The sequence below is a fragment of a genome, unplaced genomic scaffold, assembly GCF_019419815.1.
Source record: "Pyrus x bretschneideri cultivar Hongxiangsu unplaced genomic scaffold, Pyrus_bretschneideri_v1 Contig13, whole genome shotgun sequence".
Classification (NCBI taxonomy): Eukaryota; Viridiplantae; Streptophyta; class Magnoliopsida; order Rosales; family Rosaceae; genus Pyrus; species Pyrus x bretschneideri.
In genome coordinates, this window is record NW_025999424.1 from 4,737,441 (window position 1) to 4,755,946 (window position 18,506).

At 37.8% G+C, this 18,506-nt stretch overlaps 3 protein-coding genes and 1 long non-coding RNA gene across 6 annotated transcripts; 1 reads left to right on the top strand and 3 right to left on the bottom strand.

Moving 5' to 3' along the window:
- The first annotated feature begins 16 nt into the window (after window positions 1–16).
- LOC103960287 (transmembrane ascorbate ferrireductase 2-like) lies at window positions 17–1,960 on the top strand. The gene is given in 5 exon segments (XM_009372739.3): window positions 17–182; window positions 682–730; window positions 1,230–1,355; window positions 1,358–1,428; window positions 1,522–1,960. Coding segments are annotated over 5 exon segments (699 nt in total). The 5' UTR covers window positions 17–38; the 3' UTR covers window positions 1,831–1,960.
- A 468-nt stretch (window positions 1,961–2,428) lies between these two features.
- On the bottom strand, window positions 2,429–5,746 carry LOC103960286 (translation initiation factor eIF-2B subunit delta). Its single transcript, XM_048579069.1, is given in 8 exon segments — window positions 2,429–2,941; window positions 3,078–3,133; window positions 3,229–3,277; window positions 3,279–3,334; window positions 3,426–4,170; window positions 4,295–4,665; window positions 4,784–4,918; window positions 5,028–5,746. Coding segments are annotated over 8 exon segments (1,983 nt in total). The 5' UTR covers window positions 5,536–5,746; the 3' UTR covers window positions 2,429–2,878.
- A 723-nt stretch (window positions 5,747–6,469) lies between these two features.
- Window positions 6,470–8,790, bottom strand: LOC103960285 (cyclin-B1-2). Its single transcript, XM_009372736.3, is given in 5 exon segments — window positions 6,470–6,807; window positions 7,539–7,578; window positions 7,580–7,637; window positions 8,363–8,463; window positions 8,591–8,790. Coding segments are annotated over 5 exon segments (426 nt in total). The 5' UTR covers window positions 8,717–8,790; the 3' UTR covers window positions 6,470–6,706.
- Window positions 8,791–14,729: 5,939 nt separating this feature from the next.
- LOC103935291 lies at window positions 14,730–17,489 on the bottom strand. 3 transcript variants are annotated; one of them, XR_007256137.1, is made up of 4 exons: window positions 17,272–17,489; window positions 17,066–17,156; window positions 15,363–15,447; window positions 14,730–15,048 (listed from the first exon to the last, which is right to left on the bottom strand). It is a non-coding gene; the product is annotated as an uncharacterized LOC103935291 (long non-coding RNA). The 3 variants fall into 3 exon arrangements; XR_007256139.1 differs by having other exon boundaries at window positions 15,363–15,465; XR_007256138.1 differs by lacking the exon at window positions 14,730–15,048 and having other exon boundaries at window positions 15,057–15,465.
- Between the last annotated feature and the right edge of the window lie 1,017 nt (window positions 17,490–18,506).

Here is an 18,506-nt window from a genome sequence, read left to right on the forward strand (position 1 = left end):
TCTGAAAGATTTCAGAGCCTAAGGAAGAAGAAGAAGAAATGGCGGTTCCGGTGGTCCCGTTCCCGATCTTGAATGCAGTGAGGGTTATAGGAGTGATGGTGGCGGCTCTGGTGCTCACGTGGAACGTTCATTTCCGTGGTGGATTGGCTCTCATTTCCGATGACAAAAGTCTTATTTTCAATGTACGTCTCTGCCCAAATCCTCATTTTCTCTCACTTTCTTCTACTTAAAGTTCTAATCTTGATTTTTCAGAATTTCTTTTACATTAATCTGCTGGGAAATTAATTTCGAATTTTGTTTAATGGTTGATGGGTTTGCTTAGTTGACTTCGACTGGGTACTGGGTTTATCATGTAATTTGTTTTAAAGCTTAATTGTTATCGAGTTATGCAATACTATGTTTCTCTTCTTTGCTTGTATCTTCCGTGTGATCCCCGCTCCACTCAAGTTCGAATCTTCATTCTCCTAGTTTGGATTAGATTATGATATTGTCCCGATCAAGAAAGCTCATTCTATTAAATTTTTGTAGTTCACTATCATCTTGAGCTGGAAATTGATGCTTCTTTGGCCAATTTCCTGGTTGTTTGATCTAGGAGAAATTTCTCTTTGTAAATTAAGCATTTGGTGCATTCCCATTGCTCTCTCCTCTCTCAAATTTATATGTTTGTTGTGTTTCTTGTAGGTTCATCCCGTATTAATGGTGATTGGGTTGATACTGCTCAATGGAGAAGGTAAAGTTTCTGTTCTTAGGGCACTTGGCCCGGTATCTAGTTACGGATTTCTCAATGATGCGTCTCCCTCCCTCCCTCCCTCTCTCTCTCTCTCTCTCTCTCTCTCTCTCTCTCTCTCTCGTAATCTTGCATTAAAGTTATTGTGATTACCTTGGGTGATTGTGTCCCAATACAATGAGTTCCAAGAGCAGGCCAAGGATGATAAGTTTGATGTGTTTGTAGAAGTATAATCGTATCGTATGTTAAAAATGTTCTTGATGGATTTTAGATGTAATCGGGTACTTTACTTTTTCCTCCTTTCGCAAAGAGTTGTGAGAGAGCAATAAGTATATTTTTTTGTTCATCTTGTGTTTCAGTTACAGGTGGTTTTATTTCCTTTGCTTTAAATGTGAAATAATTCTATAGGGGATTCTATGGAATCTGTGAAGTTATCAACTACCTGTATGCTTACCAAAATTGCTATGAATTTGAACCATCCCATGTTTCTACGATGATGCAGCCATGCTAGCATACAAGACGGTTTCAGGAACAAAAAACTTCAAAAAATTAGTTCATCTTACACTACAATTCCTTGCCTTTTGCTTAAGCATCATCGGCGTATGGGCTGCTTTGAAGTTCCACAACGATAAGGCATTGACAACTTCTACAGTCTGCATTCCTGGTTGGGTCTAGCTTGCTTATTCCTCTTCACCCTCCAGGTACCTTTATAGTTACTGTTTTTCTTTGCCTGAGAAGATAGCTTGTACTACTTTTTTTTTAGCCAGTTTTCACCGAGGTTTTCTTTTCCCCAGTGGGCTGCTGGATTTGTAACGTATTGGTTCCCAGGAGGCTCGAAACACAGCAGAGCTAACTTGCTGCCATGGCATGTATTTTTCGGTGTTTATACTTACGCCCTTGCTGTTGTTACAGTAACTACTGGTATTTTAGAAAAAGTCACCTTCCTCCAAACCCACCAAGTAATCTCACGCTATTCGACCGAGGCTTTGCTCGTGAACTCTCTCGGAATATTGGTCGTTGTTCTGGGAGGTTTTGTTATCCTTGCCGTTATTACTCCGATGAATAATAATAGAGGTGATGTTCTGAGAGGACCAATAGAGTAAGCACAAGCTGCTCAACTGTACTGACTTTAGTTCACAAAGAAGGCATAATTGTACCCTAATATATGGATTACAAGATTTTGTTACTGTCAAAAGATGAGTGTATTAAAGTAACAATTCCTTTGGTTCTTCCTTTCTCATCTGTTATTTATTTATTTATTTTTGCAAAATGGTTATCATTATTGGTTCTTTGCAAAGCAAGGGTAAGGCTGTGTGCGAGAGAAGTTTGTCCCCTTCCCCTCGTAAATCAGGAAGCCTTGTTGGCTTGGGTCTCCTTTCTGGTTATCATTATTCATGTCTTGGTTTATTGATGGCATGATTTGGCATCTGGAGGTTCCATTTAGGATAATAGGGTGGCAATTTCAGGCGCGACTCAAAATATTCGCTGATTTGGAACGTTGCACTTTCGTTTTTAAATAATGATCTGGATTGTAAAAGAAGAAAATTGTATAATCATCCAGTTAGAGTTCTTAAGATGTAAATTGTAATCAATGGCAAGAGACTGTAACAGAAGTGTTACAAGAGCATTCATATTTACGCCTGAGGTCCTGTGGTTGATTCTCTTCCTACTCATATAGCTTTGTATAAAAATAAATGAATAGAATTGAAAATCGAGATGGTGCATTTTTTTAATTTATAATTATTAAGGTGAGGAGGAGAGTTTAAAACTAATACAATAATTTAGAAGATAATAGAGTTTCGAACACGTGAAGCATTGGTGAAACTCAACACTCCATCGGCTAGTATATTGGACCACATGCAGAGCCCGGTCATTAAAACAGACCAATACCACAACTTCCAAGTAGAGCATGCAAAACTTGTGTAACATAAATTTAAAACATCTGACTTGTGTCTCAATGACTCAATCCAGAGACGGACACAGATAAGAGTGAGTGAGATCAAAAGCTAAAAAAAAGAGGAACTTCTGGCTCTGGTCTTCTTGTTTGCTAAAGGCTGCTGACTCCGAATCCACTGATTTCAGCATGCACATATAATTTTGAAGAAAACTCGAGAACCATAAGACCATTTCCGAGAGGGGAATTTAAAATGATCACATCCACAGGTGTTCTTTTCCGTATTCGCGCACAATGACGGGCACGCTTGTGGGCGGAACCTAACAAAAGCACAAAAACATACGCGTCATCAGTCTTTTTCCTAATGAGAATGAACAGAAGTAATCTCATGAGCCATGAGTCGTCGTGATGACTTGCAAGTTCAGAATTTGTTGCAACAAGAAGAAAGGGACTTACCATGCCATAATCCGTGATTATCATTGAAATGTAATCTGATGGCAGTGCATCAGTAACTGCCAATGACAAATTAAAACAGGAGTGCACGGTTACTATAGGGAGATTAAAGCTGAGAATCGCGTTAAGTGCACAACACAACAGAATAATAAACACCTTACGTACATCAGATTCAGCGGTTGAAGATTTTCACAATTCGCCGTGACCATCCAAAGGATTGACCTCCCTCCCAGGAACCTTTAAAATGACATCTGGATCACCTGCAAGAAGAACCATTACCCGAGTAACCAAGCAAGCACTTCTTATAAAAACTTTTCAGAATGACCAAAGCTCTATGCTACGAGTGCATACCGAGCTCGTTAGAACATATCGAATCAAGCTGTACCCTTTCATGAAACTTATATGCCTCACAACATACCAATACAGGTACACGGAATGCATGAGCTACCATAGCAACACAAGCAGTCCCAACCCTTGAGTAAACTGTTCCATTAGACAGCACTGAAGAAGCGCCTAGAAAAACTCGAGTAACTTCATGCATGATATAGGAAGCAGCATTTATATGAGTGTAAGTGCAGCTGAGGCCCTTTCCCACCAACCTACGAAGTAAACGCTGTCCTTCAAGCTTTGGACGAGCGTCTACTACCACAACGCGAAACTGTTTGCCAAGCTCATGGGCATGCAATAGCAACATTTCAACTGCAGAGGATGACCCGTACGTTAGAAGAACATCACCATCCCTGATTTTGCTAACTGCATGCTTGACTATCACGTTGTCAGCAAGTATAATCTTCTCGGCTATGAACCGATCAATATCTAACTGGAGAGATGCTTTTGCTTCTGACTCGGACATAGATAAAGGTAACTTGGCAATTCGGCTCTTCAGAAACCGAATTGCATTCCCCATGGTGATTGAAAGTGGTCTGCACTCACTGAAAAATGAAACGTAACTACTTATTTTTGCTGTCAAATCCCTACTCAGGGTTTTCTCTGGTGGCGTCGAATAGTCTTTAATGGCCTCCTGAAGTGCTAGAAGCATGGCAATACAACGAGCATTACCACCCGATATATCTCCTGATAAATACTGTAACCCAACCTGACATTCGTACAAAAGCCTACAATTAGATGGAACCATAATCTCTTTTATAGTCACATTAACCTCTCGACATCATCAAGCAAAAGGCTCAAACCATAACAAGCTGACGTAATCATCTAAATACCTTATAAACAGCAGGATGCACAGGGTCAAGTTGGAAAAACTTGGACTCGAGATCAGGAAGCTGAGTTCCATGCTCGTATTGAGGCAAATGCCTGAACAACTCAACCCTGTTCCTGGCCTCAGTTTGCTTAACCACCGACCGCCTTTTCGCCTTCTCCACACGACTCTTATCATCATATTGCATTCGCGGATGAGGAACTTCTTTCTTCCTCTCTTTCTCCGGCGGACGTTCATTGCCACCACCTCCGCCACCGCCCTTCTTCTCAGATACCGCCACAGATGATTGTGACACAAGTTTCGTGGCCTTAGGCGGTTTCACATTTGCTGCTGCCGAAGCAGAAGCAACAACAGAAGGTGTTTTACCTCCATCAGCTAATAACACAATGCAAGGAACACATTCATAATCAACATACGAAATTCGAATTCTTTGAATACAATAACATTTCTATTAAAAACCACTTGTGAATCAGTAAAAGCTGGAAAAACATACCTTTCGCAGCGGCCTTAGCTGCTCGTTGAGCTTCCTGAAGGGCCCGCCTTTCGGCTTTCGTGGTTTTCTCTTTCAGTGGCTTCGAATTCCCAGCTCGCTCGCTTTGCACTTCCGTTGATGCATCAACATCTTTCTCTGCAAAAGTTTCAATCTTTGTTTCTTCAAGCTTAGCAATCACAATATGCCTGAGCTAAATTAAAATCCCAAATCAAATCAAAGTAATCGAACAGCAATCAGCAATTACCAGAAATCCCAGAAGGCATCTTAACCACGGAGACAGTCATCAACCCACTCGCGGGGACGCTACTCGCCTTCACGGCAGCCGTCAGATCGAACCCTCCACTAGGAAACGAAGAAGACGTTGTCAAACCGCCAGCTGCTCTTACTCTTCTGAATGTTCGACCCGGCGACATGACGACGTCGTTCAGGAACTCACCATTCCCCATCACAATTCCATACGACGACGACGCAGTAGGAGGCGAGGCGGGGAAGAGCTCAGAGGAGTTGTTGTAACTCTCGACGAGTACAGATTCTCGGCGGGCCGGTGAGGCGGGAACCGTAGGAAAAAGAACCGGACGGCTGGTGTCGGAGGAGTGACGTGGCGGGGGGATCATTACCGGAGAGAGGGAGTTACCGGAGGGGGAGTTGGAGACGGGAGGCGAGGAGGAGGCGATGGGGTCGGGCGAGGCGAAGAACCCGACTTGTCGGACCTTGGGGTCGCTGACTGCGCGGGGAGGCCGGCGAGGGTCCATTTGGGAATTTGTGGGTGTGGAGTGAGGGTTTTGGGGGGTGGGGAGAGTGGGTTTTGGGGTGCGGAGAGAAAAGTTTGGGGGGTTTGGATCGTTGGATTTGATTGGCGAGGGGAGGGAGAAGACGGGAAGCAGCAGAGAAATGCGGAGCGCGTGAAAAAGAAGTGGGAAATTTCCCTTTCGTAACTGTCGTTGATGTTTTTTTACATTATCGTTTGAAAGTAGGAACAAAAATGGTGACTGCTTCTGCCATTGGGCATTATGCACAGGGCCATTGACGATGACATAACAAGATTCTCAAAAGATTCTTCATCTTTTTCAAAATTTGTTACTTATGTGCCTAACAAAATAATCCGCATGTAAAACAGTATCACTAGACTGTAACGTTTGTGACATAAAAAAGCAGAGTTTAGAATGATTTTTGTAGTTCGAATAGCTTGCACGAATGATATTCATATGAAAGGCTCGAATGTCAGTGAGCACAACGACATTCATATGAAGGCGCGTCTAGAACTAGCTTGCGTGAATAGGACCAGTTTTTGTTAGAAGTGTTTTTAATTCGAAGTGTTTTTTGTAAAAACACATGGAAGTTCCTTCTAAAGAAGCATTTGACACCTGCTTCTCTACAAAATGCTTTTTACGAGCCAAAACTCTAATGTTTATCTTTGCATTTGAGATTATGAGTTTGTGTTCTCCTTCCTCTAATATCGCTTGCATCAAGCGAAAAAATGTACACATGCAATCTGGCGTTCATATTGTACCTATTCACCAATGGGAGCAGTGCAGAAGGATAAAACAGGAGTGGAAATCACAATATCGTTTAAGAATGTTTTGACGAGCAACATTTAGTAATCAAAATCCGAAGCAACGTGAATGGAACAGAGTTATAAGGATTCTGATAGAAACACACGCATGGCCACAGCCAAGATCAAAGAGGGGAGCTAAATTTTCAAAAATAAATTGAAGTGCCAAATAGAGGAACTGTTATTGGATAGAAGATAACCCAATACTACTACAGAGTACATGTAACACCACAATATCAATGCCTGGACCTTCTACTCACAGCGCCACAGACAATCAAATTTTAAGAACAACGTTCGCATCGAAGTATAAGCCCATGCATGACAACCGCCAGGTTACAATCCTCCTCTTTCGGGAAGGAAGTCTACAGGGATCACATAAAGCTTGGGGTGACTGGACCCTTTGAAAGTCCAAGGCGAACTTCCATTGCATGATGTGTGTCCACAGGCCGGAAGGTTTCAGATTCCCGGGGGTCTGCAAATAGCACAATGAAACATATAAGAAACCAAAACACCCAAAAAAAAACATCTGTATGCATTTCACTTGCTAAAACGGCTCCATAATATAGCTAACCAACCAGGCAGACCAGACTTTTCTGGGGAATGACTCAAGAAAAGGTGATTGATTTAAGGAAAATTGGACAATCTGGACTTCCTAGGTTTTACGAAGATCAACTGACCACCTTAGAAGCTTCGGCTTCTATAAGTATGCAAGTTCCAAAATATAAGCATACTAACTGCATTTCAGGGATCAGCATGCAATTAAAACAATATATGCCATCTAGGGGATAAAACTTCACTAGTTTAGAGCAAAAAGTGATAATTCCACTCAAGAAGAAGTTTCAAATCATTACTTACTGACCCCTCATTGTTATATTTAGCATCTTGAAGATGAATAGAAATTAAAAGACAAATCAAATTACAGAACACAAACTCCTAATGACATCAACACTACTTAAAAATGAATTGATCAGAACAAAAAAGGCTGCATGTTTCTAACTCATGGGGCTTACTAAGGATGTTTAAACGAGGCAAGTACAAGAGGACCCTGGTTGGTGACCTATTTACAAAGAGGAATGTAATAAGGCTCCAATTGATCATAAACATTGAAGGAGTTCAAACAAATAGTTCAAAGAGAAAACCAGGAACAGTTAAAGCTTCAGATAGCAAGATTATTTACTAGGTATAAGAAGAGTATTTTCTTACCATTCAGGTAATCCTCAAAGCCAAAATCATCCAATCTTCCAGGTCATAGCCTCCAAACCCAACATTGAAGAAGGAATTGGTCCAGCAGGCCTCTGGAATCTGCAGTTGTTTCAAAGAATAGAGGTACGATTAGTGACTCAGATTTAACTCCAGTTTACAAATTTATGCACTACCTAAACTAGAAAGCATTGGTGTATACAAACTAAAGAAAATAAACACTCAGTGTTTTAAGCTCCATGATATACAATTACATCCACCAATAATATACGGACTTCAGAGAAAACTCAGACTACAAAACAAGATTCTGTAAGTTCTTGCTTACATTCATACTCAGTCTGGATATCTGATAAAACTAAAAGCACCTCAAATTGATAGGGACCTGGTGTTATAATCAACTCAATATAGAGGATGCGAAAGAACATAAGAACACGAATTTCCATCATCTTATTCCTAATTGAATCAGTTTTTCGTCAATGAGTGAGAGATAATGACCCAAATCGGGCACAACCTAAGAGCACAAACTGTAGAAAGAGATTAACACCTACACAGACAGAACCACCAACAAAGCTCTAATGCAAAAGTTTCATACTGAAAAACCCTTCCGATACATAACCAACAATTCCACAACGATTCCAAACAAAAAACGTAACAAGGTTTCGCATAAAAAGTCGGCGTAATATACAAATACAACAAAAGAAAAAAACCCTAACTTTTCAACATAGCAACACATGTATACTTCCACTCAATCATAAAAATAAGAGGAACCCATTACAACAATTCACAAACACAAGTCAGAATTCGACAAAAACAAAAGAATCGCATACCGAGAAAGGATTTGCCTTTCGAGATCCATCTTCAGTGGAAACGCACTTCCATAAGTGTACCCCAAGATTTTCCTATTTATCTGCTCCTGAGTTACCTTCGCCTAAAACCCAACAAGTAAATTAACCCAAATCAACAAAATTTAATCACACATCTTCAATTCCAAACAAACAGCAACGCAAATCAAGAGAGATAAGAGAGCAAGAGAGAGAGAGAGAGAGGAAAAATACCGATTCCAAAGCAGATTCGACAGGGTGAGCGCCGACGAGGTCGCTCTTGACGCCGTGAAGTCCGAACCGAAGGGCGTCGTTCTGGATTCCTCCGATTTGGTGCTCGATCGTCTTCGGTGCCTCCATTTTGCTCTCTGGTTCTTCCTTCTTCTTTTACAGCAAGCAATGTATTTTGTACAGACTTCGCTGCAAGATATAGTGGGCGGGGGGGTTTTGTGGGGTGGGGGGTGTTGGGGGTTGGGGTTGGGTTTGGGTTTGTTTTCAGAATTTAACTTCAATTTTTGGGTTGGGTCAATTGGGTTTTTAGCTGTGAGCCCATGTAGTCTTGATTCAGGCCCATCATTTTAACTGTGTTGGGCCCAACGTTGGTTGTTGGGTTTGCTTATGTGGGCTGGTTATTTTATTTTATTTGTGCAATCCTTCTTCTTTTTTTATTATTTTATTTTGGGCAAAAGATTGTTTAGTACTCTGAAGTTTCGTGGTTTTCAACATTTAGTATATCAAGTTTTTTTCGTCACAGAGTCATACCTAAAGTGTTAATTTTGGAACAGTCTCATACATCCGTTAGTCAAACTGTTAAGTCTGCCGTTAATTGATGACTTGGCGCTTATGTAGACAATGATTGGGCGCCGCGTGGATTTTTTTAACAAAACCGTCTTCTCCCTCCCTCATCCCCGCACCCGCACCCTCTCCCTCCATCATCCCCCGCACCCTATCCCTCCCTTCTCTCTTCTGTAACCAGGGTCTTTGGGTTTCAGGTTCGAGTACGAAACCAAGACGTTGATGACCTGACTCGACTCATCGTACTCGATCCACAAGTTCACCAAATCGCCGCTCTTGAGATCGATGTCGACGGCATCCAGATCCAACCCGACATGGTTCCTGTTGATGTCTTTTCTCTCTCTCCGTCACATCACCTCCAAAGGGTTTCTTTTGTAGCGTAATTGAAAAGGTTGGGTACATATTGACCCATGTGCTTTTCTTTTGTTTGCTCTTGAGATCAATGTCGACGACACCCAGATCCAACTGATAGGATTTTTACCACCTACAAAAGTAAGGATAAAAACACTTAAAAATACTTGCAAGAGTACAGAGTTGTTGTAGTATAGCAGCTCAAGTAAGGTCGTTTTCCACAGGGATTGAATGAATAATTTGTGTTTAAAACCAACTCTTAATTAATTATTTAAAACAAAGTTTGGAAAATGTTGATTTTAGAATTTAATATAATGAAAACGAATTTTAAAATAAAAAACAATTAAAGAAATTAACTAGAGAACAATTTAAAGAAAATCAATTTGTAAAAGCCTAGGGTTCCGCCGTCCCCTTAACAATCCTACGCAATTTTATCAATTACTTATGAATTTCTACATACATGCTTTGAAAGTTAGGTTTTCCTAACACATATTTTCCTCGTGATGTTCAAGCGAAAACATATATCTAACATGCAACCCGTCTGTGATGTTCAGATCAAATGTAAACATGCAAGACTCATTAAGCTTTGTGAAAACCCTTTGAAAAACCATGCAACCCTTAAGAGCGTGATGTTCACCTTAAGTGAACTTACAATTACTAATCACAAGAAGCTTTCTTCAATTTCAGGGTGATGTTCCAGCAGAAATTGCATCAAATTACTTGTCTAAAAACCCTAATGGTCGTGAATCATTAAGACAATTAGATAGTTTTAATCGTGGTGATTAATAATTCAAAACAAGCATGCGTCCATTCATAAGTAAATTAATAAAATCACAAATTCATGTTAAGGCTCAAGACTTCGCCCTAACAAAAGAACTAGTTACGAACAATCATAATAAAATATTATTAAGAACAAGGATAGAAAACACGTAGAAAATAAACTTGAATTGTCAAAGGCTTATGCGTTTCCTCCTCTCTTTCCCTTCTCACCCTAACGGCTAAAAAGTCTTATTTATACTACACAAAATAAAACCCTAAAAAGTCTTAGAATAAAACTAGGAAACATAATAAAATAATAAAACAGAAAATAAAAGGTTTCCTATTTAAACTGAAATTCGAATTTTTCAGAAAATCAAACTTTTGACCGACCAAATCAACTCCGATTTAGTCCCAAAAGGTCTCTTTTGAAAACTGGAGACGTCCCCTACAAATCCTCAAAAGAAATCTTTCTCAAAATATGCCATCTCCAAAATACCCAAAATGTTCAGAAATGTCAATCTGGAAAAGCTGTGCGCTAGACCTTTATTTCATCGCCACGGTCAAACGGTTTGATAGAAAAATCTGAAATTTTGATACAATCATCTTGAAAGACTCACAAACAAGCTCCGATTGGAATCACTTCAAAATTTATCCGTTTGATTACTTCTCCAAAGGAAGTCGAATGTTCTACATTAGAAATATAACTCAAAGTATCAAAGTTCACACATAATAACCAATAAATTATTACTAAGATTAGGGCAAAATATATAGTATAATATCGACTCATCACCAACCCGATGTGCTTTTCTTTTGTAGTGCGCCATTTTCTCAAAGTTGTACTCGATCAGGTTTGGTTTGATTTGTTTGGTGGGATTCGATCAGGTTGGGTTTTATTTTACTTTTTCTTGAATTTTTTTTGGTTTTTTGGATTTGTTTTTTGTTGGGTTTAATTTGTTTGGTGGGATAAATTTGTTGGTAAATTTTTGTTCTTGGTGGTGTGCAAAAAATGATTAAACTTTAGCTTGAAAAGAATTGAAAGATGGAAGCTTGGTGAGATCGAGAACCGCGACATGGTGGGTTAGTGCAGATGAGAGAATGGAGGGATAAGGAAGGAAGGAGGAGAGAAGGGAGGAAGAAGGTGCGGGGATGAGGGAGGGAGAAGACGGTTTTTTTTTTTTTTTTAACCCCTTCTGAAAAAAGAAAAAAAAATTCCACGTGGACCCCTTGATGACATGTGGTGCCCAGTCATTGTCCACATAAACGCCACATCATCAGTAAATGGTAGACTTAACAGTTTGACTAACGGATGTATGAAACTGTCCCAAAATTAACACTTCAAGTATGATTCTGGGACGAAAAAAACTTGATGTACTAAATACTAAAAACCACGAAACTTCAGGGTAGTAAACAGAGTTTAACTCTTTTTTTTTTTACACAATCCTTGTGTGATTCACTAATTTGGGTAAACATTATCTTGACGAGCGTTCTTGCACGCGATTACTTTTTTTTCAATGACGGGTGCTACGCGCGACGTAGGGAATCAAATTTTATTTTATTCTTCGCATTTGTATTTGTGAATAGACTAAATGAATGACAACCTAATTGTCAACTTAAAATATAGTTCAAGCTCTTCTCTACATCACGCTAATCACATTGTAAAGTGAAATTTTTTGCACTCGAGATATGAACAAAGGAATCATGCAGACACCAATTTGATATGAAATCACTAAATCTAAATAACTAATGTTGTCAATGTACCATACAAATTAGTAAGCAAGTCAAGAAACTACCATTGAGAATAAAACGATTTCACTTTTATCTTCCAACATTTTGAAAACCCATAAAATAGAAGATAAATTTTCAAAATTGTTAGGAATACAAACTCCCAAAACCTGTACATGCTGATTGAACCACCAACTCACTCAAAACATTCAATTCTGATCGAATTTGGATCCTGATTTCTTCCTGGTTTCAAAAAGACGAATTAACATAATCAAACCACATCTATGGTGTTCATACTTCACAGATGTCTGTGCAATACAATAGCGTTAGAAAATCACACTTCAACACAAATCAACTGAAGAAATTATAAACTGCGCAGGCTTTTCATCAAAATCACAAAAATCCAATGCAAATCATGTATGCACATATAATATTTGCATTTTAGGACTTTCACTTTTAGCATTGCTAATATCACTTGTTATTTTTGGGTAGCAATATCACAAAACATCAAATTTTGCATCCAAAATTTAATTTCCTGCATGAAAACAGCAAGAATAAAATTTAGTCCTACTATTTTGTTTCTATTATTTTCAGCTAGTTGTAGATTTTTTTGTTTGAAGGGTTTTATAGTCTAATTATTTTTTGTGAAGCCTTGAGACACACCAAATTTGACTTCTGGCTTTCTAATATTAGAGATTAGAGATTTTGACAAAAAATAAAAAAAGCATTATGTTGATTTCTCCTATGGACGATATTTAATTCATTACTAGTTTAGATTTTAGACTCGTTTGAAAATGTTTTTTTTAAACCACTTCAATAAAGAAGTGCTTCTAATAATAGTGTTTTTATTAGAAGCCAGTTAATCTTTTTCATAAAAATGTTAAGTACTTTTGAACACAAATAGTTAGAAGAGTTTTTAGTGATCTAAAGTAGCTAGTGTCATCTATATTTCCTTACGCAATGACATAGACAAGAAGTATTATAATACATGTCATTTTTTTTTAGAAAAAACTAATGAAAATGACTTGAAAACCTAGTTTTAACGATAAGAACAAAATAAATGGTAAAGTAAATAGTACCAAGATTGATTTTTTAGTGTAAAAATGTGGTTTTTCTTTAAAGTGAACAACACCGAGAGTTTTTCGTTAAAGTTCCTTTTTTTTTTTTGGATAATAATTGCACTCCTCAATGGGGGAATGTGCGGATCCCACTTTTTTAAATAATCCTCACGGTATCAATTTTATAATCGGAATCGCTAATCTTGATAATCTTCATTTGAATATTATTCTTACAAAAAAAATTCGAATCCGAGATCGTTTAGTCATCCAAGTATGGAACAAATCAACGATTTGAGTCCCAAATAACATATTCATGATAAACTGTCATTTATTTGATATATTTGAATAACTAAACGATCTCCAATTCGAATAAGTTTTTGTAGGAATTTTCAAAAGAAGATTAAGTAGCTAAGCGGAGATTATAGAGTTTATAGAATGAACATAAGTTATTTGCAAAAGATAGAATATGTGCATTCCCTCGTGGAGAGAACACAAGTATTATTCTTTTTAACGCTCAGTGTATTGAGTTTGTCATTTTTTATGAGTGTGAAAAAAGTTCAAAATTTAAAATAAAAAAGGATACATGTTGTGATACCATTAGCCCATCTCACTGGGTAAGAAAATTGGATCATGATGACATAGTGATGCCCTCAAATAGTACTTTTATTAATGTGTTAAATTATTTAATTATAAATAGGATAAATTAAAATTAGATGCCTCATTTTAGATTTTTTTAAATTAAACATCTGTTACTTTTCAACTTTTGATTAAAGTGCTTTTATTTTTAATTAAACTGTATATTTTAGGTATATTCTTAATTTAAGTATTTTATAAATTCTTTTAATCCATTTCTATGTAAAAAAAATGCACTCAATAATATTCATTAATTTATTGCTATTTTTATGGAATCTCATCCCGTCCTCAATTTAAGGATTCAATTATATCTACTGGGGTTCAAGATTAATTGGATGAAATATAGTTTTTCCAATTTCCAACTCAACATTTTATATAGATTATAAAAAAAACAAGAGTTCGTTTATAATTAAAATTGAGATGTAGACTAGACTGCCTGTGACAACCCGTCCCTAGTTCTACAATTTTATAAATTTTAAAAGAATGAATTTACGAAAATGCCCTAGAGGCAAGGACTTTGACTCCCGTTGACCATCATCAGAGAGACGTATGACTTATTCTTTTAGCATACATTAGTAAAAAAAACACTTTGCGCGACGTAGATACTTTTGTCGCGCAAAGTCACAAATCGTTGCCTAAGGGTTTGCGCGATGCAACCTTCGTCGCGTGTTAATCGTCGCGCAAAGTCTGAGACGCTAGGGTTTGCGCGACAACCCATGGTGTGCGTCGCGCAAAGTGGGTTTGCGCGACGGAGGCTATGCGTCTTGCAAAGCGGGTTTGCGCGACTCACTTTGTGCGTTGTGCAAAGTGGGTTTGCACGACGCATGGATCTGTCGCGCAAACCCGCTTTGACGACGCATGGCCTCCGTCGCGCAAACCCACTTTGCGCGACGTAGGCATGGGTCACGCAAAGTGGGTTTGCGCAACAGATCCATGCGTCATGCAAAGTGATTGGTCGCGCAAAGTGGGGAGTAGTTTTGGTCAAACTTTTTTTTTATTTTAAATTTTTGATAAATATTGTAATTAAATTCGAAAGAATAATTAATTAACCAAGCAAAAGTATTTAATTATAAAATATATGAAAATGTACATACAAGATCCGAACAAAAAAGAAAAAACTACAAGTGAACTAGGTTTAATACATCAAGCTACTAGGTATCGACAGGGCGAGGCGGCCGCCGTGCACTGAGCTGCTCAACCAACACTGATGACGTCAATGATACGAGCACCTGGGACGCCGTAGGAGTGGCCTTAGCAAAGGGTGTAGGCTCCCTAATCAATGAAGCACTCACGGTTGGAGCAGTAGATGCTGATAATGCGGGAGGCGCATTGGTCACATTCCGACGACGAGTGATTAACTGCGACATCTATACACTTATTCAACCATAAAAAATAACATTAGAAATTAATCCTACAACATTTTTCTTAAATGCAACAGATAATGTTGTGGGTTTTATGACAAGGTAAATTGCTTATCTGTTAATATATATGATATAATATACCATATAGGGAATGCTCATCTAAGCCATATACCATGTGACCTCAGACATGGATGCTCCTATACAATTTTACCTTTGAATTAGAGATTCGTCTGTTGTACACTTATATGTTGACCTAAGAACTAGACATTCATAGCTAGTTTGATTACATACATAAAACAACAGTGAACATGAATAACAGTATGATACCTATAATTGAAGTTCTTCACAACAAAGTATAGCTTATTGGCTAAAATAGTCCACCTGCATCTGTGCTCGCATCACGTTCCTAGTACTGAGATGACTGTGATTCCTTAATCATAGAACAATAAACCCCATTGCATATATATTCTGAACTCAATCATGTTTTCAATAATGATTCTTTTGAGTCACCATTTAGTTAAATTACACAAACCATTCATTTCTGTTTCTAAATGAAGCCTCACGTTCACAACAATTAGGAACATCTGACAGCTTATTGGATCAATAGCTCTAACACTAAAGTTGTAGAGAAGAAAGCTTTCTCTTTTTTTTTTTTTTTTAATTCGTTTTTATATTTCAAAACGACAACTCTCTTTCTAGATTATGCAAATACTAAAAGCATAAAACATGGTCAGAAGAAGTTGCTGCATTTCCAACAAGGCAATATTCAAAGTGTGAAACTGTGTGTGTATGGGAAAGAGGGCAGGTGTTCATGTTCACGCTTGAGATAGAGAGAGACAGAGCAAAAAAAAGTCCAAACTTTATATTTCAAAATGACAACTCTCTTTCTAGATTATGCAAATACTAAAAGCATAAAACATGGCTAGAAGAAGTTGCTGCAGTTCCAACAAGGAAGTATTCAAAGTGTGAAACTGTGTATGTATGGGAAAGAGGGCAGGTGTTCGTGTTCACGCTTGAGATAGAGAGAGACAGAGCAAAAAAAAGTCCAAACTTTATATTTCAAAACGACAACTCTCTTTCTAGATTATGCAAATACTAAAAGCATAAAACATGGCCAGAAGAAGTTGCTGCAGTTCCAACAAGGCAATATTCAAAGTGTGAAACTATGTGTGTATGGGAAAGAGGGCAGGTGTTCGTGTTCATGCTTGAGATAGAGAGAGACAACAAAAAAAAGTCCAAACTTTATATTTCAAAACGACAACTCTCTTTCTAGATTATGCAAATACTAAAAGCATAAAACATGGCTAGAAGAAGTTGTTGTAGTTCCAACAAGGCAATATTCAAAGTGTGAAACTGTGTATGTATGGGAAAGAGGGTAGATGTTCGTGTTCACGCTTGAGATAGAGAGAGACAGAGCAAAAAAAAGTCCAAACTTTATATTTCAAAATGACAACTCTCTTTCTAGATTATGCAAATACTAAAAGCATAAAACATGGCTAGAAGAAGTTGCTGCAGTTCCAACAAGGCAGTATTCCAAGTGTGAAACTGTGTGTGTATGGGAAAGAGGGCAGATGTTCATGTTCACGCTTGAGATAGATAGAGACAAAGCAAAAAAAAGTCCAAACTTAAGACAACCAATCAAACTTAAAAGAAACCAACTTCTACAAATGAAATATTAATGAATTTCCATGAGTCATGCTTTCGGGGAAAGGGTAAAAACATTGAGCTGTCCAGATGAAAGCTTGATTAGTTAAAGTGACCAGAAATTCATAACTGGTTTAATGAGTACCACCAATTAGTGATAATAACATATACACTGTAAACCATTAGAAGAAGATGCACCTCTAACCAAAGGAAGACCAGTTATATGAGAAAACAAAGACTAGGAAGCCGACCAAGAATAACAACAACAACCATCGTTTCAGTAGTGACAATAGTAAAAGTATCGTCTATTTTTCCTTTTCGTCTACAATATGGGATTAACTAATGAAATTTAATTTAAAAAAAGGCTTAAATTACATAGTATATACCTGCTGGTAAAGCAATGTGAAGTGCTTTGCAAGTCGAACTGCAAATTCCTGCACTGAAAGTTCTTCTTTACATTCATTTGCCTTTACATACCTGTGTTGCAACTAGGTTAAATCCCAAAGGCGAATAGCAATCAAAATGATGGAAACATAGCAGATTTCCAGTACTGGGAAAGCTAACAAACATAGATGTCTAATTGTCTACATACATTTGTTTCTTTTGTGATAGTAGGACATTGTATTTCGTATCATCGTGTTAACTGGAACTTGAGTCCATAAGCAGTCATGTTAGTTGTTAAGTTCTTTAATCACTCCTGCATTCTTTTCCTTTATGCGTCTTCTATTTTTATCGATTAAACTGAGGAACCAATTTCTTCGCTCGCAGTTTCAACCGATATTTTTGCCATTTGGTGCAAAAATATGAACTTGTAAGAATACAAAATTTGTGAAGAAGTAGAGAAAAAAACCAGAAAACTAACACCATAGCAGACCAACCCACCACCCTAAAATTCAATTTAACACTAAAACCCTAACTTTCCTAACCCAATTTCTAATTTAATTTCCCAAATTGAATCTAATTACAATACCAAAATCTTCAAATTAAGGCATTAAAGCTTGATTCTGAACTTAGAAAGAAGAAAAATAAAGAATTAAGCTTGATTCTGATCTGGGTCTATACCTGCTGTGCAGTCGGGAGAGGATGAGGAGAGGATGAGGATGAAGGATGAGGCGGAAGTCGATATGAGTGAGAGGGAAGAGAGAGACCGAGTGAGCGAGAGGGAGAGAGAGGGTGATTCACCTGTGTGAGAGGATGAGGGAGACCGAGTGAGCGAGAAGGAGAGAGAGGGTGATTTGATCACCTGCGTGAGAGGATGAGGGAGGCCGAGTGAGAAGAGAGAGCTCAGGTTTATCACAGATAGCGAAAATTTAAACAAAGCGCCTAGTTTTAGCAAGTGTGCCGCCAAAATTATCACACATAGCGTGACGCAGATTTACCTTTCGACGTCGTGCAAAGGGTTTTTGCGCAAAGATTGTACAGTGGCGTCGCGCAAGGTTTTTTCTTTTTTTTTTTTTAAATTATTATAAAATGTACTGAAAAGGTGACTTTGCTACTTTCAAATTCAATTTTTTTTACATAAAACCCACAATAATATATTTTTATAACAACTGCAATAAATTTAAAGGTACTTAATATATATACATATTTTTTAATTTCTTAAGTGTTATACGTACAAAATAAATAAATTTAAATCTACTTAATATATATATATATATATACACCATTGAAATTGATGGGATAGGCATTGTACGAAACTAGTTTGAGCGATCCAACCATCAAACTTGTTTGTATATACTTCGAGATCGCATACGCCAAAAATTGCAAAAAACAAACATTCAGAGATCAAGTAACGGGACAAAACTTTGCGATTGTTATAAATGAAAA